The 24,253-nt window shown below is 38.7% G+C and overlaps 1 protein-coding gene across 4 annotated transcripts in view; it reads left to right on the top strand.

Annotated features, from left to right (window-relative positions):
• The window catches only part of LOC102102498 (transducin-like enhancer protein 4), a 98,205-nt gene extending 75,518 nt beyond the window's left edge, over positions 1-22,687 (top strand). For 3 of the 4 annotated variants that reach the window (XM_014252362.2, XM_005522640.3, XM_014252360.2), the window contains 12 exons: positions 9,001-9,120; positions 9,642-9,695; positions 10,331-10,483; positions 11,698-11,830; positions 12,112-12,305; positions 12,496-12,572; positions 15,649-15,898; positions 17,002-17,249; positions 18,109-18,256; positions 18,892-19,042; positions 19,303-19,379; positions 21,014-22,687. In XM_014252362.2, coding sequence (XP_014107837.1) covers positions 9,001-9,120; positions 9,642-9,695; positions 10,331-10,483; positions 11,698-11,830; positions 12,112-12,305; positions 12,496-12,572; positions 15,649-15,898; positions 17,002-17,249; positions 18,109-18,256; positions 18,892-19,042; positions 19,303-19,379; positions 21,014-21,121 — 1,713 coding nt within the window. In that variant the 3' untranslated portion in view covers positions 21,122-22,687. The remainder of the gene's footprint in view (positions 1-9,000; positions 9,121-9,641; positions 9,696-10,330; positions 10,484-11,697; positions 11,831-12,111; positions 12,306-12,495; positions 12,573-15,648; positions 15,899-17,001; positions 17,250-18,108; positions 18,257-18,891; positions 19,043-19,302; positions 19,380-21,013) is intronic. The other variant, XM_014252361.2, reaches the window with a different exon arrangement.
• The last annotated feature ends 1,566 nt before the right edge of the window (positions 22,688-24,253 follow it).

Raw genomic sequence — 24,253 nt, 5'->3', positions numbered from 1 at the left:
TGGAAGATATTTTTAATAGATGGTTAAGAGAATGTTTTGTTTCAGAATCAGCATGGCCTGGAACCTGCAAACATTTAATAGCACCTAGTCATGTCTTATTCACCCACCCAATTAAGAGTTTGGTTGGATAATTAAATTCTATTTTCAGTGGACACTTGCCAGTGGCTGTGGCTTCCTAAATTAGGTAGGGTACTAAAAAAGCAGTAAATAAACCCAAGTCTTCAGAAGCCACACAAAATCTAATGGAGAAGAGAAGACCAAATTGCTAGTCTCTTGCTTAATACCTGAGAAAAAACATGTGGACGTGTTTCTGCTGACAGAAGCAGTCAGGGTGTGGAGTGGGTGTTTCTATTGAATTTTAGGGGGCTTTTTTGTAATCATGGTAGCATTTTGAAGGCTGCTTTTTCTCCCATCACTTTTCTACTGATCAAGTCAGGAACAAAGAGGATTAAAAACAGGGATAAGGGAGATAACTAGTCAGAACATGTAGAAAGAGACCATCAGCTATATTTGTGAATTATTCAGTTAAAACAATAATTTGCTTTGTCTTGTTATCATCTCCTAGGTCATCTCTGCAGCAAAACAACTATAAAATTCTTTAGAGACAAAGAAGCAGAAGGGAAGAAAATGAAAGTGTTTCTCCCTGGAGAGTTGATACATATGGATAGATTGGAAGGGAGCAGAAATGTGAAAACTCAAAACTGATGCCTTTGCCATGACTATAGCCTTTGTTAGATATAACCAAAACTGAAAATGTTCCAGGGCACAGTACATGATGGAGGGAAGCTCAATTGAGTGTCTTGTGGGACTGTCTTCAGATGTGATCTCTGTGGTTATAAAGCAACAAAAAAAAAGGCTCATTAGCACTAGGCTAGATCCTTCTGGTCAAAATAGAAAAGAGATAGGGAATGTAAATCCCAGGAGAAAGTTGTTAGGATCTGTCACATGAAAACTGAATCCACTTAAATATCTCTGGAGAAGGCAGCACTTAAAAGCCTGATCATTGCTGCTTGAACATGGGAAATCTAGGGGGTGTAGATGTGTGTATTTTTTACCTCATAACTTCAGTTGCCAGTACTGAAGGGATTTTTATAACCCTTGTGCCTTGAGACGCTGCAGGAAAGTGTTTGCATTCAGCTTGGCTCTGTGCCTTACAGTCCATTTTAATCACTTTGCAAAGTGGAAGTATTGCAGTTCTACTACAGTGCTTGGTCTGAAAAGAGGACTCTGAGTGAAACCCAGTTTTTCTTCAGAGGGATTTCCTGATTTTTGCAGGAACAGAGTGTAAAGCATACTGACACAAACCTTTAATGCCTATCATAAAACATTCCCTCTGTAGTGTTTTCTTAGAATTCTGAAAACTAACCAAGTATCCTTGTGTATTCTGTTTAAATGCAGTTGTGGTGAAAACATAAGTAGTGTTGATATTCTGGAGGCATGTTGGATGTTGGGAATTTTTATGCTTGTCCATCACTGGCTTTTGAAGAACACTCCTGGTGTGCTGCTGCTTTTCCTTGCCTCATGTCCTTTCAGTGACTCAAAACCTGTAATGCAGGCTGATGGCTATTCTCTCTCTTTCATGGTGGTGAGCCCACAATAAAGTTGCTATATTTAATGCTCCAGCTAGCTGAGCATTTTCTCTTACTCTATGATTACATGCTTTCCCTTGCTCTTTCTCCCTAGTTAACTGCCCATACTCTTTTCTCTGTGTTTCTGTTTTGTTACAATTGGTCAAATTGTTTCAGGACTCTGTTGAAGGAAATAGCATGAAAGATAAGTTGCTGGAACCCTAAATAAATATTTGAGGAGAGGAGGACTATAGTTTCACATTTCACATTGGCACTGCTTAGTTCCTCAGGTTTCCTAAGATACTTATGCTGAACTCTTCTGAATTTCTGTAACTTGATGACCTTTGACCCTTCCCTTTAAGTGATTCTGATTTTGGCTAAAGTGACATCTAGAGGCTTGCAGTCTTTGATGACCAATATGCACGTGTGTCTTGGATTTTCACATCTACTTTCTAAAATGCCAGCAGGACATTTTTCTCTGGTAGCATTTCCAGGCTTGTGATGTTGGAATACTTCTCCTTTATGGGATCATTAGGGTTGATATTCCTTTGCAGCCTGCATCTGCCCTGGGGCTCACCTCTCTATTGTCTATACCAGTTGCAATTTGTGCCTTAATTAACACCTTCTTGCAAATCATTTCACTCCATCCAAATTACCTGCTCTGCTGTGCTCTGAAGCATGTATTCTTATTTTGGGGTCTGGTCAAGAGAGGAGATAGAATCAAGGGTGGTGAATGGAGAGAATGGATCAAGTGAATTGCTCTGTAGATTGGGGGAGGATGTTTGATAGTGCCTGGGTTGTCCTACTGTCAATTAAATTCAATGTTAACAAAATGTGGGTGAGAACAGACTTCCTAGTAAATGTAATATGTGAACTTTGAGGCTTCTGTAAACCTAACAAAAATGTTTAGCTCCTTTTCCTGCCATCTGGTTCTTTTTCTTTTGTTCCCTGCTGAAACCAGGTCCTCTGTTCAAACTGTTCTGCTTTACCAAAGGGTGTTAATCTTGGCGCATTTGATTTCACTGTCTTCGTGTGCCTGTGCTAGGATATACTTTAACCTAAACCTGGCCTTCCTTTTTAATTTCATCTGTGTTCTTCTACTGCTCCACTGCTTGTCCTAAAGCTGCATTAGTTTTCCCCATCCTTTGACCCTCACAGTGTCAAGTAGTGATTAGGTCTTATGCATGTTATATCCTTCAGCCAGTGATTAGTGGAGAAGCTTTATTTTAAAGGATTTATTGCAAAAATCCATCTGCAAAAGACTAGCCAGCAGACCTCACCATTGCTTTAAACATCTACTTTTCTTGTTAGCAACATGAACCTCTACACCAGTAGGGGGCCAGAGAAGCATCATTACACGCTCATAGGATTATACATCAAAATTGCAAGGTATCTTCAACTGTTGCTGTGTGGCCCTCTCAGCTTTTCCAGCAAATTGATAAGTGTATGTTGAAATACAACTGGAATTAATGTGTGAAACCATAGTAGTTTATTGTTTCATTTTATCACCCGTTTCATAGCATCTAGACTTTGATGCTTTTAATTAGCTCAGATTAAATACTCCAGTGGTACCACCAATGGCAAGCAGAACAAGTGTAAATAGTTACATGGGCATTTTTTATGAAGTGACACACACATATACGTAATATACAGACATATCTACATTTCTCTTTATGTAATACTTACGAGAACACTTGGATTTTGAAGACTGCTGACCCTACATATTCTTTTTATTCTGGACTTTTTTTATGGCCTTCTTGTTGCTCTTGCAGGCAGCACTGCACATCTAGACTTTGATGTTTTTTATGGCACTCTTATCCTCTAATTAACTTCATTAATTTTGCAATTAGTGAAGTTAATTAGTGGTTAAAAATGCTATATAAAACTTCAAAGTTTGCATTTTAATCATAGTTTGTATTAGAAATAATTATCACACGCTTGATTACAAAACTCAATGCAGTTAGCTCAGACTGGGTCATGTGATATTAAAACTGGCTTTGTTCTATATCTTTCCTAGCTAGTTAGTTGCATTTTTCACTGACAATTACTGAGGCTTTTCCTGGTATCTGAAAATGCAGCCACAGGGAAAAGGCAGTGAATAAAGTGAATAAAACAAAAAAAAAAAAACAAAAACACACATGGTATGGCTGAGTGGAAGTTAGGTTTTGGTTTGGGCAAGCAGAGAAACAGGTTGGAAAAGGGGGCCATAAAAGTATTAAAGAAGTCCACCATGACCAGAGTGATACATGTGGGATCAGCACTAGACTACCAGCCTCCTCTGATGAACCAGTTTGGAAGAGCTGTGGTCCAGGCTGTACTGCCTGACTGTGTCATCCTGATCATGACCCACTGTCATAAACCTTAAGGTAAGGGCATGGTAAAGAAAATCTGCTTGCCTAAGGGCTGCAAAAAGTGTGTGTTGAAAAATTAAAGCAAAGAGGACAAAATCCATGTCCATCCATGCAGATGCTGGGATGTAGTAATAACAATAATAGTAATTTAATAATAATAATAACAGTAATAATTATAACAATGCCAGCAACAAAAAGGCTGTGTAAGTGTGGGTGACTTCAGGAGGCAGAGTTGCTATGCAGATGCTCCATTATGGTATGTGTAGATCAACTCACAGCATTTCACACCATCTTCCTGAGTTTAATCAATGTATCTGTGCATATAGATGTATGTAAGTGAATTAATTTTCTAACCAGGTAGACCAGTGTTACCTTAGAGCCCTTTGGCTTGCTTTGAGAGAGCTCTTGGCTGCAGTTTCCTCCCTGAGCACACGGGTTTCTGGGCTGTACTTGTGTTGTCTCTTTTTCTTCTGCGCTGGCCTCTCACCCGTCTGGTGAGACATCTCCCACCGCATGCCAGAGCAGTCATCATCTCACCCTTAGGGTGTCAGAAGTCTTAACCCTAATTCCTTATTTTCTTTTTCCTTTTTCTTACAGTATTAGGCAGCTTAGTGCTCCAAGCCCAAACTTAGGGCAGTGCCTGGGTCCAAGCTCTGGTGCTGGTACTTCCATCTATAACATTGGCATTGGCCAACAAAGCAGTAGCACTGCCTGGTCGTTTCCCTGCAATGCATATTATATCCGTTTTTATAGTTTCTTTCATACTTTCAGCAGTCTTTATAATAGCAATAATGTCATTCAGATAATTATACTGTAATTGACCTTAGCGTTGAGCATCCTTGGCTTTTACTGCAGTTTGCTTAATACTTCAGTATGGTCAATTATCTTGTAATTCCCACTTTGCTGGGAATTATTGTTTTAATTATTCCACTCCAAATACATCATTTTGGCATAGTAGTAAGGGTACACTGGGGAATGGTCATACTCGTGAATGCTTTAAAGAGTTACCAGCTTTAACATGTAGGAAGGCTTTTCATCTTGTCATCTCTAGTCATTACTTTTAACACTGATTTCATTTAATTATCACTTAGTGTGCTCAGGCCAGGTCTTATCTGGAGAAGTTAGCATATGGGGAGTTGGGGCTTACAGCTGGATAGCTGTACAATTTGATTTATGATTTCCACACTGATTTCTGCCACATTATGGTGGGAGCTATCTATGTTGATGCAGCTAAATTCCAGTGGAAGGTGGGGGTAAAATAGTGTGGGTTTTTTTTTTTTTTCCCTAGAAATTTGAACTATTAATTATTCCAAATAGACAGTGAGTATGCTGGTGAGAATTTAATGGCTGCATAGGAGGCTTGTGTGGCTCTCTCGACACTGATTTAATTTGCACCTGTATTGCACTGATTCTCCACCAGGAGCAGCATCCTGATGGTTTTGCAGAGAAAACAACATGGTCCTTCTGGTGGGGAGACCGTTTCTGTTAGCACTGTGCTCAGTACTGCCCAAAACAGAGACCGAATCATAGCATGCTATATTCTATAGCCTAATGCAAAAAATACTGTGGCTCCAGAACTAGAAAGACACTGTTCCACTTCTTAAGTAAATTTTGTGAACCTGGCAATGTGTTCAGCCTTTCTATAAATGTGTACATTCATTGTTTTTTGTCAGCATTTTGTGGTATATTTACCATGAATAAAAATGTTCTACTGAAGCAGAAAATGAAAAACTGGTATTTTTTGCTCAAACACAAACCAAGTGTAACCTACTTTCACCAAAGAGTATTTCTTCCTATGTCTAATACACGTATAATTATTACATGTAAGCAAACTCAGCATTGTTTAGTAGGAAAATGCTACTCTTCTAGTAGATTAATGCCTTTTATTGAAGAAACCAGCAGTGTAAAAAGTATTTATTTCTCTATAAATTTTAATAGTTACTAAAACAAGGACTCTGGCCCATTAAGTTACAGCCTGCCAAGTCATAGTGCTGAATCACTTAATTTCTCCAAGTAACTATCATATTGCAGCTTCTTAATGGCAGCTGTTAGGAGAGCACTGATGTTTTAATCAAGGAACAGGGCAGAGTCTGTCAGCTGAACAGTGTGTTTTAATGGGGTTTTCTTGCACAGTCTGGAAATGTAAGGACCTCTCTTGGAGTTTGTGGGCTTGCACATTCAGGAGCCAAAGCATGGGTGGGTACAGGATTATTTTCAGGAATCTGATGTCAGTGGAAACCATGAGGACACTGTTACATCCCAGTGTTTCTCAAAGAAGGTAGGTCTTTATCAGTGCTTATAGACTGAAAAGCTGCTACATACAGTGGAGGGAACTCAGTATGGGTAATACTGTTGTCTCTCATACAGTGAACATAATAGGCATTCAGTACATAGGAAGCTCTAGACCATAGCTCATTGTCTATATATGTGGGATATCTTTATTACTTAGCATAAGAGATAAATTTAGATCTGTCAGCAAGAGTACCAGAGATCCATCCCATGCAGTCACTGATCTTTATGTGGCAGGTGCATTTCACGTTGAAGGGAAAAGAAGGCAGTTCTGCAGGGTTATTGGTAGGCTGGCTCTGTGCAAGGAGAGGGGTGTGACACTTAAAAGTGGGAGTGTTTAGATTTGTTCTGTAGTAGTTGACTCATGAGGCAAAATAATGTCAGTACTCTGGCCTAATTTCAGATTGGGAAATGAGGTTCTGCCTGCTGTTAGTAGGTGAGTTGTCTCAGTTTTTTCTGTTAATGTCAGGTGAGAATACTACAGGAGGATCTTTTCATATTGGTATAAGGTCAGATCCATCAAGCAATAAAATCATTAAGCAGTGTGCATTGCCCCAATGCCCAATGTGGTGCTCATCCTTTAATGTGCTAGTGATAATTAGCTACTTTATCTTTCTAGTAGGGACCTTCAATTTATTACTTTATTAAGTAGTGAAATCAAAGATTAAAATGGTATCTGTAGCACATAGCTAACCAGATTGTGAAAAATGGAACTGTATGGTTTCAAATTTATGAAAATAAATATTTCTGTTTAAATAAGTGCAGTAGTTTAATTCTTTAGACACCACTTTAATTTGTAGTTTATTGGTGATTATTTTTCTTCGTTTTAAGCAAATTGCTTTCTGTAGGGTGAAGTTGAAAAATAATGAATTGAATTCACATTACAAGCTTCTGCCTTCCAAATTGTAAATGAATATAAATGTAGTAGGAGCTTAGTATAAAAATCTTTTGCAAAAGGCTATGCTATATCATTGCAGAAACAAATACATTTTTCAAATCATCAGTTCATTTAATGTTGTGTTTCTAGTTGGCCTTTATTTTAAGGGCTTCTGTACCCTGGCACTGCTGTCTCCAAATGTCTCAACATGTGTTGTCGCTTCAGAGCAAAAAATAACTCTGTTAGTTTGCGTTATTTGCTATAATCGTTGATTAATGATCTGCTTTAAAACTAAATTAGTATTTTAAGATGTATTTGCACAGTATGGGAAGGCACAGACTGTGCTTTCAACGCTAGCTTTGTTCTAAAATTTTTATTTCCACTCGATGTTCTTAGAGGGTAATTAACAATTACCAGTCAAAAATATGGAAGATTTTTGCAAATTCTACTACTTATTTAATCTGAGCTACTGTTCTCAAGAACTGGAAATTTCAGCAAAATGGAGAGGAGGACCTGTGTCCCAGTAGGTAGTAATACTCTTTTATGTGACTGGGACCATAAATAACCACTGCTTAATTTTTGTGCTTAAGTGTTCTGAATCCTTACCAAAAGCCTGTGATAAAATAAGAAAAAGAAGAAATTCTGTATTAGCAATGGAACAGAAGTTACTCAGTGTAAATACTAATTTCTTGGTTTGTATTTGTGTTAATAGCTGCACTGAAAACCCCAAAACCAAATTGCTGCATTGTATAGTTTTATGTGGAACAACAACTGTCCATCATGGATGGAGGAAAAAACCCCAAACAAGTATTTCTGGATGACTGTGAGGATCTAAAATCCATCAGTCAAGATTTCTTTGGTTGTTCCTCACCACCCCAGTAAAAAAAGAGGACAGAGATGGAAACAGTCAGCAGGATTTCAACTGACAATTATTTTCTTCTCCATTGCTGTCATTTCCAATTCTGCAGAAAGCCTGAACACATCCTTACTTATGTACATTCAACCACTGACTTCAGAGTGAGATAAAGTTTAGTGCATGCTTAAATGCTTTCTTGAACTAGGGCCAAAAGCTGCTGCTGCTACTAAAATCGGTCCCAGAGGGAATGTTGCATCTTTCATTGCTTCCTTTTTTTGTATATGAAGATACAGGCTCCACAAAGCTTTGGAAATATGGTAGAATTCGATAAATGTTGCCTGCCTTGTTTAAGGGAGCAGAGTGGAGTTGTTGGATGATAACGCATAAAGTACACATTATCTTCCTTTCTTTCCTGCCCATATGTTTGCTCTTTAGCAATCATTACTAGGTGAGAACTCCAGAATAGTAAGAGAATCACTGAGCCAGTCTGTGTTTTGTTTCTGTCTGCTGCAGGCATAATCTGTAATTGTAAAAGGCAGCAAAATAAAGTGAGTTTAGGTGTTTTCTCCTGTTCTTGCCTGCTTCAAAACTGTTCAGAAGCTTGCTTCTTTCTTTGGTAGAAATCTTCATTCAAATGTTTGCTGAAGTGTGACTTGCCTTGAGCCTCTTTGTTCTTTTTGATTTACACAGGCAAACACACACACATGTGCAAACACGCACCCCTCTTCTGGGACTATTGACTTAACCCTGGATATTTGTAGAGGAAACAAACCAAAACAAGACCAGTGCACAGTATTCATAAAATTCATCCCATTGGCAGTGCAGATAGCCCCTGTGATCTGTCAGTTGATCACCTGTTTCTGTCTCTTGCAATACATAGTGCAGTTCTTAATGCGAGACTCTTGCTGGGTAGCTGTCACTGGTTAAAACCCAGTGTGCTGTCTGTGAGAACAGCTCCAGATCATACTATCAGTGTAAGAAGTATTGAGGGGTAGTGACAAATAAACCACTCTTGTGAATGAGGGCCTGATGATGCTTTCTTCTCTTTCTGGACTACAGAGCTCTTCTGTGTCTCCCTCAGCCAGTTTCAGGACAGCAGAAAAGCACAGAAATTCAACAGATTATTCTTCAGAGAGTAAAAAACAGAAAACAGAAGAGAAGGAAATAGCAGCTCGTTATGTGAGTAGATTGTCTACATTGTGCATTGTTGAAATTCAGTGCTCCTCTCTAATTTCACCTGATTTCTGCTGCATAACTAATTTTAAAATGAGGACCAAATATCCCTAATGTCTCTGCTGGATTAAACATTTTGGTGCACACGACTGATACTGTTTTTAACAGTATAAATACAAAGCACCTGGAAGTTGTGTGACAATAATGCTGAACTTTAGTTAGGCTGGGTCTTGTCAGTGCAATCTATATTGACCCCACTTCATAGCGCAGTGCCACTTTGGATGAAGATTTTCATCCCATGTCCTTCTCCACCATCATGAAGATGGGGAGGAATGCTCTAGTTGTGGCAACTTGCTAAGCCCTGTAGGTGGCCTGAAGACTTCAATTGTATTACCACATAAATTTTGGTAAAAGTAGAAATGGTACACTGCAGATTTGTGAGCAGCCTTCCTCTGTTTTTGTAGTTACTAAGAGACACTGGACTATTAAATATAATTTTATTAACACATTATGATTTGTCATTGCAGGACAGCGATGGTGAAAAGAGCGATGACAACTTGGTAGTTGATGTTTCCAATGAGGTATACACAGTGGTGGTTTTTCTACCTTGCAGAAATGGTGGTGAGGGTATCTTCAGTGGTTTCTGTGCATATTGGTTTTATGAATAGGATTAGGGCATGTGCCTAATGTGCCTAAATAAAGGAACTTGATATGCCTGAGGGAATCTGGTTGTATCCTCTTTCTTTAGAATACAAATCAGATCTGAAACACTTCTACAAAGTACTTGTTGTTTCTCCTATGAACAAAAAGTTCTTTTGAGATATTTGAAGCCAGCCCAGCACAACAGAGGGGGTACAGCTTGTAAGAGTATCTGTCTTTTCTTTCACTTTGGCCATGACTTCATGTGTGAACCTTATCAGGTCTGCCAAACACATTGAATCTTTTTAATCTGTCACTTGAAAAAAAAGAGATTTACTTGCCTGTTTCAATATCCATAGATTGTTGGCATCAAATTCAAGAGTTTTTTAAAAAATAAACAACAAATTGTCCTTCATTATCCCTCCCAATTTTACAATTGTATCAGCTAATTCTATTAAGTATGGAAGGAATATGTCACTTCCTATGACAGATCTTCATTCCAAATTGAGGACTGCTCAAGACAAGAGCTAGTGGCTAGTATGAAGTTTTTATGCTAACCCATATTCGTGATATTTAGGATCCTTCTTCTCCCCGTGGGAGCCCAGCACACTCTCCACGGGAAAATGGCTTGGACAAGACTCGACTGCTGAAAAAAGATGCGCCAATTAGTCCAGCATCTATTGCATCCTCTAGCAGTACTCCTTCCTCCAAATCCAAAGAACTTAGCCTTGTAAGTACTACAAAATGCTTCTGACCCCTAATCATAGGCTGAAATACATGCTCACCAGATTTCTGTCTGGACACAATTTGTATTTCCACAGCTGTTAATAAAACACAGTGAAGCATCAATTAAATATTAGTTTAATTCCTCTTTTCAAAGGAATCTAATTAATTAATAGAAAGTACACAGTCTTTTTTGGAGATAGGAAGAGGTAATTTTCACTGGTGATGTGAGTAGATGACAGATGGGGTGTTCTGAGAGATATTTTCTCCTCCCCCATATGAAGAACTGTTATTCTGAGAATAAATAAAAGTACACGGGGGTTTCTTGAGCTGTTTTCCTGTGCTGTGGTTTATAGCAAATTCAGTTCCCTGCTTGGATGTGATTTGGTTGTTAGCTTTGTTTGAATTACCAGGCTATATACAACAACAATAATTTTTATTTTCTATCTAAAAAGTAATCTGTCATTTACAAGAGCCTTCTTTGACTTACATCGCAAATCATAATGCAGAAGAAAAGAGCTGCCTGCAAGGGGTGTTCTTTCCTTTCCTGTTTGTGGCCACAGTTAATCACCTACCTGAGCTGCACAGTAATTCCCCTCTTGGTTCTTCACAGGGCAGGGTATGCAGTTATTTAAAATAAATAAATAAATAAATAAATAAATAAATAAATAGCTTAAAGTGAATGTAGTGCTCAGGAAAGGCGATGGAATGACAGGTTCAGGCCTGGGAATCAGTGGTGTGTCTGATGAACAAGCCTGTCACAAGAGCAGCACTGCACAGTTCCTGACTCTATACCCGTCACTGTCTTCATCCTGTGTTTCTAGCACCACTCTTGGGTATGAGTAGTTGGTCAGTTTGGGGATTTTTTTACTGCTCTTCTTGTCCATCCCTCACAGAAAAATTACAATGGGAGCAGGTCCATGGGCATAGTGAGGCCACTGACAGATTTCACATATGCTGCCAGTTATCAGATGGCAATGATTTTTCAGTCATTTACCTCATTCTGAATTGTACATATTCTCCTGATGAGAAAAGCAGTGAAGGCGGTAGTTAATTACCAAAGCCTTTCTTGTTTTTTTCAATGTCTTTGCATCTTCTTTTCATTGACAGGGACTGCTGAAACCCAAACCCAGAAGCTAAATATCACTAATATCACTAATCACTAGCTATAAAGATAAAATAGGTTACAAACTCTCTTCCTTTTTCCTTCTTGGTGATTAGAATGAGAAATCTACCACTCCTGTGTCTAAATCAAATACCCCAACTCCACGGACTGATGCCCCAACTCCAGGCAGCAACTCCACTCCCGGACTGCGGCCAGTGCCCGGCAAACCCCCAGGTGTGGACCCAATAGGTTAGTGTCCAAATATTTTGGTGGTGTGAAACAGTGACCATTTGTCCTTTGTCAGGTTCCCTTTAAATCTGTAATGACAAGTCAGTATGTTACAGATGCTTAAAGTGGGTGCTGATCTGATTTTTCAGCACTGTAATACAGTATTGTGTGTCTTTCCTTGGCTGGCTGGCTGGTTGGTATGGGTTATTTGTGGGGTTTTTTTGCAGTTTTCCAAACTCATGTTTCATCTGATGGGTCTAGAATGCCTCTGTGACTTCTCACTTTCCCCCCTCTCCTTACAGCTTCAGGTTTAAGGACACCTATGGCAGTACCGTGTCCTTATCCTACTCCATTTGGTATTGTGCCACATGCTAGTATGAACGGGGAGCTCACCAGCCCTGGAGCTGCCTATGCTGGTCTACACAATATTTCCCCTCAAATGAGCGCAGCAGCTGCAGCAGCAGCGGCAGCGGCAGCTTACGGGCGATCTCCAGTGGTAAGTGTTTGCCGTTAGTGCATTTAGTTTTGAGAGCTGTTTATATTGAATATAAGACCTGTGGGGTTAACTCTAGTTCACTCACTTTGTGGTTTGGGGAGTATGCTATGGAGAACATGAATTAAACAGTCTTCCTTTGCCTAACTCTTACTTTAATACACCTTTTTGCTTTGCTTGGGGAAAACTATAGGTTGGTTTTGATCCACATCATCACATGCGAGTCCCAGGCATCCCTCCTAATCTCACAGGCATCCCAGGAGGAAAACCGTGAGTATCAAACATTCAGCTTTAAAAGTCAATCATCTGTTGGAAGTCATGTTCCCTTGCTGTTTAGAATTCCCCTTAGCTACTGAAAACTATTGTGTGAATAGAAATAAGTATAGCTATTCAGCAAGAGCAGGAGAATCACTGTGTAATCTTAAAGTTGCATTTGTAAATTTGTTTTGAAGACTAATAGCAGTTGACATGGTCTGGGTGATACAAAGTAAAGGAGACAGAAATAAATGGAAAAAGGAGATGAACTTCAAATCTGACTGGCTGGTTGTGTATGGAAATGAAAGCTGGAATGGGATCTCAGCTTTCCATCTCTACTCTGCTTCTCAGTTTAAAAGAATTATTTCTTTGTTCACAAAAGCCTTGCAATTACTTGCAAGCTTAGCAGCTGTATGTAGTAAAAGAAATACTGAAATGTTTTGTTTGATTGAAAATACTGGAAAGAATTATTTTATTATAATATTCAGATTCATCCTTGATGGAACTGACCCGTATAATGTGACCTGCTTTACCAGGCTTTTTGTGTTTTGAGCCTTGGAAGAAGAATTACAGAGACAAAGAACTCTGCCTCACATTCCTCATGAGACAGCAGAAAAACTAGAGCAGCTACACAGACTGGGATCATATTGATCCAGATTTTCTTTAGGATTCATCCAGTTCCACTTCCTTGTGACACTTCTGGGAGACTGTGACCAGTTCATACTGGTTTGATGGCCAAGGGGTATTTGTGCCAAATCCTTCTCAAGTTCTTTTATGTGTGAACGTGTTTATGTAGGAGTGGTTGAGGTTAGTCAGGCACTTGGATTTGTGTGATAAATGTACATGTTTACCTGCCAGTGAGCTTGCAGCCGCACAGGGTTAGGAACATACGGTGACAAGTGGTCAGGCCTAGTGCCTGTAACTCCTCGTGTACACACATCACACAAATCATGAACCAGGTCCAGATCTCTCAGGCGTCGCACGCTAGTAACCACTTTAATTTACTTCTCCGCTAGTTGTGCCACCCTGTTAGGTGAATGCCTCAGGCAGGTATGGAAGTTGATGTACAGCAGCTTGCAGACCAGCTGCTTGCATTAAAAATTCTGTGGGGCACAGATCTTCATCCATTATATACAGCGGGCTCTAAGAAATGTCTTGATGTAATGTTCAAATGCTTGCTGGATTTAAGTTCATCCCTGACGGAGCCAGTCACCTGGAAAGAAGTGCCTCTGGATCTACTAGGCTTTGCTTGCTGTGGTGAGAGAAATGGCAATTGCAGGGGTTCAGAGACCTCCCTGCTCACATCTTACTTCTGTTAAACTAGAGAGGAATAAAACATGAGGCAATCTGAAATCAAATCCCTTAAATTCTGGTATATCTCCAAGATTTTTAAATATTGTTGCTCTGTTGATGTCTATTTTAAACATTTAAATATAACTGTCATTTGTCTACCAGAGGGCTTGAAACTTTTAAAATCTGTGGTTCTTTTAGCATGATTGTATTGACTTTGTCTTGAGTGTGATAGTTGTCACATCTTCGGGGATTGTTATTTTCTCATTTATTCCTTTTTCCCCTTAAAGGGAAATTTGTGTAAATTCTCTGCGCTATTGAGTATTATGAAATTGAGTGGGCAGCATATGGTACATTTGGCCCCTAATAACTCTCTTTTCACTTTGGTATTGTATCAACTCTTGAGTATTGTACAGTATATAAATACTGAAAAATAGTATATAAATAGGAAAGATAGCTAATGCATTTTGTCCCACTGAAAATTATTGATCTGGTGTTAATGCATTATGAATCTTAAATGACAAACTCAGTAGTTTAATTGTAATACTGCCTTCTTTAGTCACTTTGAAGTATCAATTAAGGAAGTGAACTTAAAAAGTATTCTCATAAAACAATTTCTTTCTGAGCTCTTCTCATCCCACTGTTGTGACAATGGATTTTTCATGAGCATTATGATGATTTTTTAGGTGTAAGAAAATTAAAGCCTTCCATTAAGCATACCTTGGTATGTATAGGTAAACCCTCTTAAAAATTTTGTGCTCTTGTAATAGATGTGATGTATCAGGTAGCATCTCAGAACAAGGCAATTTTACAACCTAACTGTTATCCCTGGAAAATACTTTGAGATAAAGCTGTTGATAGGTTATTCACAGGTGGCATAAGAGGCAATCACAGAACAGATTCTTTCTCAGTGAGAGGCCTGATTTTGGCAAGCGAAACTGGGATCTGTAGCATCCACAAAAAAAAAAAACCAAACAAGAAAACCCAAACCCAAAACAAACCACAAAACAGAAAAAATTCCATTGCAGTGCGTTTTCGCTGGTCTGTCATGTCAGCTTGTCAGCAACTCTGCCTTGAGGACTTAACTCCTCAGTGTTGGTGGAATTTTCACTGCACCCTTATGTACAGTGCTGAGCAGTTTTGCTCAAGGGGCCTGGGACCCACAGTACATTTGGGACAGATTGGCAGCAGTCCAGCTGAAGCTGCCACATAAGAGTCAGTAAAGCGAGCAGCCAAATGTCCCCTGGCACGCAGCTACACACTATGCTCTGGCAGCAACCAGCCAACTATTTCTGTCTTCCAGGGGGCCCTGACCTAACCTTCCTTCCCTTTTCTGCACGCAGTGATATCCCCAAAATATCATCCAAAATTATATATAGCCTCACTCATGCCAGAAATCATCATAATGTGAGTTGTAAAAGATCATTTGATTGGTGCTTGACTTTCCACATTAAAAGCTGAACACCTATGTTCGTGCTTTGAGGGCCATCGTATAGATAAATAAATGTTTTTTCCTTACATGATTAAAATACCTGATAATAGCCCAGTTGAGTAGAGCAGGGTGCTAATAACACCAAGGTTGTGTGTCCAGTCCCCATATGGCCATTCATTTTAGGGATGGACTAGATGATCCTTGAGGGTCCCTTCCAGCTCAGAATATTCTGTGAAATATCTGTGAAAAAATTGAGCTGATGGCACAGAGTGAATGCCTGCAGTGGAAGCACATCTTTGATTCTATTTTCCTTAACAGGCTTGAAGTAAAACTCTTTACATCACCCCCTTAATTTTTTTTCTCCCTCAGAGCATACTCATTTCATGTAAGTGCAGATGGTCAGATGCAGCCAGTTCCTTTCCCTCCTGATGCCCTCATCGGTCCAGGAATCCCTCGCCATGCCCGTCAGATCAACACCCTGAACCACGGGGAAGTTGTGTGTGCAGTTACCATCAGCAACCCCACGAGACACGTCTACACGGGTGGGAAGGGGTGTGTCAAGGTTTGGGACATCAGCCACCCTGGCAACAAGAGCCCTGTCTCTCAGCTGGACTGCCTGGTAGGTGAACAGCAGCATGAAAAGAAGTGAACAGAACACTGAAAGAAGATAGGACCTTGTGTTAAGATTGCAGTGATAGCACTACGGTGTAAAGGGCAAATGGGTATTTCATTTCTGTGGTGGTATCACAGGTTGGTATGGCGTTTGTAATTGTGCTCTTTTTCATTAGAACTGAGGTTGAAGTATGTTCCTCACCATACTTGTGGGTTTTCCCCCCCCCACAATGAATCAAAACATTTTTAATTTCCTAAGTTTGTGGTAGGAGGAAAGATCAAAGACAGCACAGCAAGTATTGTTTATAAACTTTGACATTCGCTGGCAATCTTAGAGCTTGTTGATAACCTATTGTGCTAAAAATTGCTGTCTTTCAGCTGTATTCTCTCAGAATATTTGGGGATTGTGTCACCTACTTTGTGTCTGTGTATGTGTATGAATGCATTGACCTGTCTTAATGTGGCAATTAAAAATACCCCTGCATGTTATTCACAAATTATTTGAATGTGCTAACAAGATGAACTATTGTTAGCAGCTTTTCTCTTGTCATTTACCAGTTCTTGGTGAGATATTGCTGCTTGTTACAGAGGCAGTAAAATGAGAACTGTGCAGCACGTGTAGACTTACAATGAATTGCTACACAAGTTGCTACACAAATGAGGAAAATTGCCCAAATATTTTCCTCTGACATCTCCTAGATGGTGGCAGCAAGTCTCACTGGAACGGGAAGGGGGAAAGTGTGCAGGGAATTTGGTACTCTCCCATGCTGAGAGGTTAATGTGCTGAAATAAACAGAGTATGAAAATACAACTTTCTACACCAGCTGTCAAATTCAGCTATCTTGAATTGTTTTGGGCTGGGTTCAGGTCTTCGCATTTTGATGCTAATTAAGATTAAATATCTTTCACTACTGAATTTTGTAGATCAAGTTGAAGTACTTCCCTAATGTCATGTAATTTTCTGGCATTAATACACTTTATCATTGTCATAAGTATAAATGGCTCATTAAAACCAGGAGGGAATTACAATACTTTTATGGATTTCTGCTCTCATGTTAATGCTGTTTTCTTTCCTCATGAGTAATCTCTTGATGGCTTCTGTCTCCACAGAACAGAGACAACTACATCCGTTCCTGCAGATTGCTCCCTGACGGCCGCACCCTGATTGTTGGTGGGGAAGCCAGCACGTTATCCATTTGGGACCTGGCAGCTCCAACTCCTCGCATCAAAGCAGAGCTGACATCTTCTGCTCCAGCTTGCTATGCCCTAGCTATCAGCCCTGATTCCAAGGTCTGCTTCTCTTGCTGTAGCGATGGCAACATTGCAGTGTGGGATCTGCATAACCAGACTTTAGTAAGGTAGGTCAACCAGACTGGATCATCAGGTGGTGAAGAATTATTTAGACACAGCAGTAAATGTGCTTTTGCACATATATTCTATTTTCTCCACGCATAGATGCTTCCAGTATTTTGTTGTTCAGCACAGCCATGGTAATACCTTGACAAAAGTCTATATGATTATTTATAAGTTTTGAGAGTTTCACAGTTCCAGGCCTTTTGATCAGTCCATAACTACAGTGGCCTAAATATCAGCTGATATCAATACTGCCGCAGATTCCTTGAACAGATGATTTTCTTTGTTTCCATGCAATACATTGCTCTCACTCTAATCTCTTTAATCCAGCAAATATGTTTTGTGTAAAGGTATATGTAAATTACTGCATTGCAGACTTAGCCTTTCAGGATTATGGTTGGGGCTCAACACTGATATGCAGTAAGCTCTGGTCACACACAGCTTCTCTGTGCGCTGCACTTTGTATATGTTGTTGCATGTAAAATCAAGCTTTTACTACCTGATGTTACCATTTAGACTGCTCTTCTTTTTTTCACATCAGTGACCTGCAAATTTTTCTTAGACCAAGGTAATTTTGCTGATCATGCTACAGTCTTCTGCGGGGAAAGACTGTTTTGAGTAGTGGGTATCACACAGCCAGCAGCAAAGATTTCCAGAGTACCTGACTCTTAAAGTGTTCCTTTAGAAATCAAATTAGCTGTCTGGCCTAATTGCATCATCAATTCATCGCAAAACTCACATGACTACCCCAGAGTTCGTATTAATCTGGGATTGCTATTGGAATCTAAATTACAACTCAGGAACTGAAAGAAGGTATTTTGTACTTTTGCTCAGAATGTACTGATCTTCTTTTAATATTTTCAGGCAATTCCAGGGCCACACAGATGGAGCGAGCTGTATTGACATTTCTAATGATGGCACTAAATTATGGACAGGAGGTCTGGACAATACAGTCAGATCCTGGGATCTCAGAGAAGGGAGACAGCTACAGCAACATGACTTCACATCACAGGTTCAGTCTCAGAACCTTTGGGCATGTTAACAAAATTTTCTCATGTTTATTTAAAAAAAGCATATTTAATTTTTTTTTTCCTTTATAAGCAAAAAATCAGTCTCAAAGAGAACTCCATAGGATTTTTCACTTAGCCTCGTATACTCTCTTTTTTTTTGTTTGTTTGTTTGTTTGTTTTCTTGTGGCAGCTAAATGTCTATCTGGATTATGACTGTTTGACAGATTAGTACCTCTCCCATGAGAGTAAGGGAGAATCGGTTTTATAAAACATGTGCCAGATTAAAACGTTCCTCTCTGCAATCTGTTCCCATTTCTGTAGGTCCGAGTTCAAAAATATTTTATGAAAATATTTTAAATGCTGTCAGATAAGCTTGGACATTAACTTTTATAGTTTGATTCAATACTTCACTATTGCAGTTTCAATAACATTTAATAGCATAGTTTTGCAGCTGACTAGCATAGTTTTGCAGAACTAACTTATCTTCATTACTGCAGTAATTGGATTGTCATGTTTTTAAAACTGCAGTAGACCAAAAATGTGAGCTTGCGTAGTGCTAACAGTGTAGCAAGGGTCAGTTTTGAATATCTCAATCTCATTCCTTCACTGACTGAAGCATGTGCTGTGCTGATTACAGATCTTCTCTCTGGGCTATTGTCCAACTGGTGAGTGGTTGGCAGTAGGAATGGAGAACAGCAATGTCGAGGTGCTGCATGTTACTAAGCCAGACAAGTATCAGCTGCATCTTCATGAGAGCTGTGTGCTGTCACTCAAGTTTGCTCACTGTGGTAAGCAAATCTTTCTATATCAGTGTTTTCCTTCACGAAAAATTAATTCAAGGTTACCCTTAAATTTAAGTGCAATATAGTTATTAAATTACAGCATGTAGTTGAAAACTAGGTATTAAATTTCAGTATTATGGTTATTCAAAAAACTCTCTCTGACTGTTTGGCTATGTGTGAATGCTTTGTTTTTACAATCATCTGTTTCTTGAGGTGTATTCCTTGAAAACAAAATGCAGTAATAACATTTAAACAATCTGTTGCAGGCAAATGGTTTGTAAGCACTGGAAAAGATAATCTTCTTAATGCTTGGAGAACACCTTATGGAGCCAGTATATTCCAGGTAATAATCTCCTAAAAGCTGTTTTCCACATACATTACAGTGCAGTAGAGCTGCACATCTCAGGGTCTGTCAGTAGCCTAAGGAGTTTTCAGGTGGAAATGCAGCTAATTACTGTAGTCCTTAAAGAGTTTATCTGTAATTAGAGAAAGAAATGTTTTTGTCCTTTTTACTGTTTCACTAATTCAGCTCTTACAGTAAAGTAGCCCTTTAATCTAAAATTGTTGTTAATAGTCTTCTTTCTCACATTATTCTGCATATTGGTGCAGTATCCAAGTCATGTTGTTAGGTGAACAGTCACTGAAGGTCTGAAATGTAGCAGTGGAAGTCATACTATGAATGTGTATTTTTCTTGGATGATGTGTTGGTAGATTGGACCAGCAGACTCCTGAGCTGAAAACTGAAGTGATAAGGAATATATTGAATATTTATATTGAAGTATAACTGAAAGCTGCAACCTATCTATAGGCCCTCTGTGCCCAGTTTTAATAGCATTTCAGTGCTACTAGAAAAGTGGGGCTTTTGGCATGTCTTTCTGTTCTTTCACCTGCAGGCACCTGTAGATTTGGAATTTTTTTACAAAATTTAACTGTTTAACTGGCTCTAGTTTAAATGACCAGTCTCATGTGCTCTGATGACTGCCATGTCTCCACTTTTGGAGACAGTGCAGTTTATGTTGATAAGAGAAAGGTAGGTTCTAAGTTTTCCTAGTAGAGGCTGTTCATTTCTAGAACCAGCCCCCATAGACAGCCCAAATCATCCTAACAAGAGCACATTCCCCTTAAAAGTGATATTAAAAACTCCAGTATGACGTTCTTTCTGAGGAGTAGATAAGGAAATTTCTAGTGCAGTGAACAGAGGTGTTTTTGCCAAAACACAGCATGACTGGGAAGTGTTTAGCTCTTGTGGTAACAGGCAGAAAATCATGTGGACATGTATCTTTATGTAAAGAAGACATGCACTGAAACAGCAAGGTGAATGTGACAATGCATACACTTCATCTTAGAACAGACAGCAAAGCCAGAAGAGGCAGAGCTACTGCAGCATGCTTGTATCCTGTGTCCCATCCAGCTCCTACACACTTGTTGTGTATCCTGTTCTACCACAGTGTCTTTTCCTACTTGCATCCTCTGTGATGAATTCCTTTGTGCAATGCTTTCGTCTTCTTGTGTTGGGGAAGTAGTGAGAGGAGATAGATTTATTTCTGTGGAGTCTCTTTGTTTCATACCTGTGGATAGGTAGGGCTTTGAAGTGTTTCTCTGTGTGAATTTCTTGTTTACAACAAAGGAAGCGGGAAGAAGATGGGTTTTCATTCATTTTTATGCAAATCAAATGCATAAATATTAATAAATTCTTATCCTTGTGAAGTATATAGAAAGCACTACTTCTATTTGTTTGATTGATAGATTACCTCTAGGCCCATAATATTCACTTCCCTCTCTACCACTGCTTTATTTTACAATAAATCATACTGTGGAACAAAAGTATTTAAAAAAATTTGCCTCTATGGTACTGATACTTTAATGAGCTTTTCATGTATTCCCTATCTATAAATTCTTCCAATTAATCTTCAAGCCCTTCAGGATTGAAGGACTGGAAATATGTAATTTTCTTTTTCCTTTTCTCTTTTCTTGTAGTCCAAAGAATCCTCATCTGTGCTTAGCTGTGATATCTCTGTGGATGACAAATACATTGTCACTGGCTCTGGGGACAAGAAAGCTACAGTCTATGAAGTTATTTATTAGAGACAAACCTGAATGCAGACAGAACTCCTTCTCCTAGCACTTTGCTGTATATTCTTTTCTTTTTTTTTTTTTCTCTCTAAACTGAAAACTTAAATGCTCATCACAGTTGTAGAATTTACTTTTACCTTCTTAACTTGCTATTGATTTGTGAATGTTCATTAAGAACTCATGATACCAAATTGTCAGATATCTACTTGGAAGAAGATGGAATAAGCATACTTAATGGTGACCTTGACTCTTTAATTATGTATTATAGCTGTAATGTATTTATTTTGTTTAAAGAAGGCTTTCTAACAATGAACTAACTAAATAAAGCTGTCTGGCCCGGCTTTAGTTTGCAAGATGCATCATATACTTGTGTTTTTGCAGGTGGATAAATTGGGGATCTTGGAGAAGGATGTTCAGGAGATAGTTAAAATTACACTAAATAGACTTGTAGTTTCTATTTAAAAAAATAAACTTTGTTATATTTTTTAGTCCTGTTCTTGGATGAGACCTCTAAGTGTTATTACAGTATAATTATTTGGTGGGAAGATGCTGTATCTTAACTATTTTAGACAGTCTTGGAAACTTAGGAAATTGCAAACCGTAGCCAGTGATCTACATGCCTGTGATGAATGGCAAATTCAGTTCACATCTAAATTAAATTCACTTTAAGTAAGAATGTGCTAATTTATATATTTGCAATGTTAATATAGCATCTTGTGTACAGATTTGTTCTCAATGCTTTTCTGTTGATAAACATAAAGCATTTTGGTGTCAAGCTAGGTTTTTTAATATAAACACCTCTCTTTGTTATATTGTAGAGAGTACAATAAGTTGCCTCAAAGAATCACCTTTGTTACTTCTGGAAACTTTTGCAATGTTTCCTTGAAAATGGGGATATGTGTCTTTAGGCAATTTTTCAATTACAAGAGATTATGAAAAATATTTGATATGTTCTTTGGAAACTGCACTGAAATAAGAATGGATGCCTACCAATATACAAACTACAAAAGCAATGACCTCTGAGGTAGGATGTAAAAGAGTACTCATTCCGACATACAAAAAGGAATGGATTCTCATTGGGATAAGGACTTGCTTTGTTCGCCAGCAGTTCAATCCAAGTCTTGATTGGATGTCCCTAAAACGGACGCAGACTGAGCCATTGTGCCAGAGACAACGTGTTATCTTTTTATGTTGTTGTTGTTGCTGTTAAACTATGATCTGTGACTTTTTTTTTTGAATGCTTTAAAAAAAAAATCTTTAAGTCTGTGGATCTGCTGATGTACAGTGCCTTTGCTGCTATGGATCAAAATCAAGAGACCCGTGTAGATAAATCTTATTGTATAAGTAGAAAATTACTTAATTTCATACTAGAAATGGATTGATGCTGCAAGTTAAAATGGACTGTTTATTGAAGTTCCAAATGTGGTAGCAAAAAAATGGTGTCTTAAGTGCTTAGTGTTTGATGTCATTAACAGTTTCGTAATACTCTACATTGTAGAAAGATTTTGATACTAAACTGTGTCATTGTACATAGTTCTAATGCATTGTATTGACCACCAGTACTTCTATAATGGTAGATTATTGTTTGTGCATTCAGACTTTTAAGCATTAAACATAAGTAACTTCTAAGATGCATTTTTCTTCTTTTTTTCCCCCTTCCCTCTTTGTTGTGTGTGATAATCTCAGTCACACGTGCAGCCATTCATTTACAGAACATACCACTACAGATACTTGTGGTTTTGCCACTGAAACACAATGTAGAGTTTCAGCTGAGATAGTGAAACCTATGAATTTATAGTTTCTCAGTTACCTGACTGCACTGATTCTGAACACGTGGAAGCATCAGACTTTGCCTGTCACCTATGAGTTTGCTGTTTCCCAGTTTTGTGGTTTCCCATCTGACATACCTATGTTATCCCATACCTTGGGAGAGAGTGAAGTTGAGAACCATTACTGCTCACATGCCCAATGAGTATGTGGAGCTCAGCAGGATTTGGGAGGGGTGTTGCACTGCAGCATCACACCACGGTTTCCTTATCCAGACCTAAAGTCTATTCACGCTCACAGACAGCTAGCTCTCACCGATGTTTGGGTTTAGATCAAGGATTTAGTCCAGCTTCCATGAAGTTAATGAATGCAAATTAAAGTGAGCTTGGTGCAAATTAATGCACTCCTGGGAGGGGTGGCAGAGGGAGGAGCTATGCTGTCTGTAACAGGAAAAAAGGAAATGGAAAAAATCCAAGGGAAAATCTGAATTTTGTTCTATAACCCATTTCTGAAATGATGCTGGACATGATGGAAGTCCCCAAGCATGCAAGCCTGTTGTGATATGACAGGCTGTGGTGACTGCTGGTACATGAACCCAAGCTTAGAAATATTTTGAGTTTTCTTGAAATGTCAAAACAAGACTTAAGTTGATGAAGTTATTTACTTGTACTCTGAGTGGTTAGGTAATACTTGTTGATGGGGAAGAATTTCCCGCAGAGCTATTAGTTCCTTAGAGTTAACAGTGAAGAGATCTCACCCAGAATAATGTAAGGTTTCACTTCTGCTAAGGTTCTGTGCCACTTAATACAATAATGCTCCTAATGTTCCATAAAAGTAAACAGGGTACAGATACATTCTGTTAATATTTACTCTTCTCTGAAGAAATAGTATTTACTAGTTATAAACATATTGGAGACACCTTACCTTTTCAAAGCCATTCAAAAATGTAAAAGGGTGTAATAGGGTGTATACCATTTAGTAAAAAAAAGAAACCACCTGCCAAACACTTAATGTTTGGAGAAGATGTTGTATTTTTATGTAGTAGTTCAGGCATGAGATTACTTAAAACATGTAAGATAAAGCATTCCTTTAAATAGAGTAAAACATTGCCTACACCTGAATTTGTAACAGAGCTAGTTTTGACAGCAAAGTAATATATACTTTTGAAGCAGACTGCCATATATGTGCTTATTAATGTTTGTATTGATGGCTTGTAAGCAGTGTAGGAATCAAATGCTTTAATCCAGGATTACTGCAGTTAAATGTGTAGTTATCCTGATTTTTTCCCCTTCAAAGCTGAATGCAAGTTAGAGATGGTACAGAGCTACTTTCTGTTTTTCAGTTACACATACATAGGGTCATGTTCCTTTTTCATTC

This window comes from Pseudopodoces humilis, chromosome 4 (assembly GCF_049639895.1).
Source record: "Pseudopodoces humilis isolate 2021_Gansu_Grassland_sample_001 chromosome 4, ASM4963989v1, whole genome shotgun sequence".
NCBI lineage: Eukaryota > Metazoa > Chordata > Aves > Passeriformes > Paridae > Pseudopodoces > Pseudopodoces humilis.
Note: the sequence above shows the minus strand (reverse complement) of the source record. Positions and strands in the feature narration are given on the sequence as shown.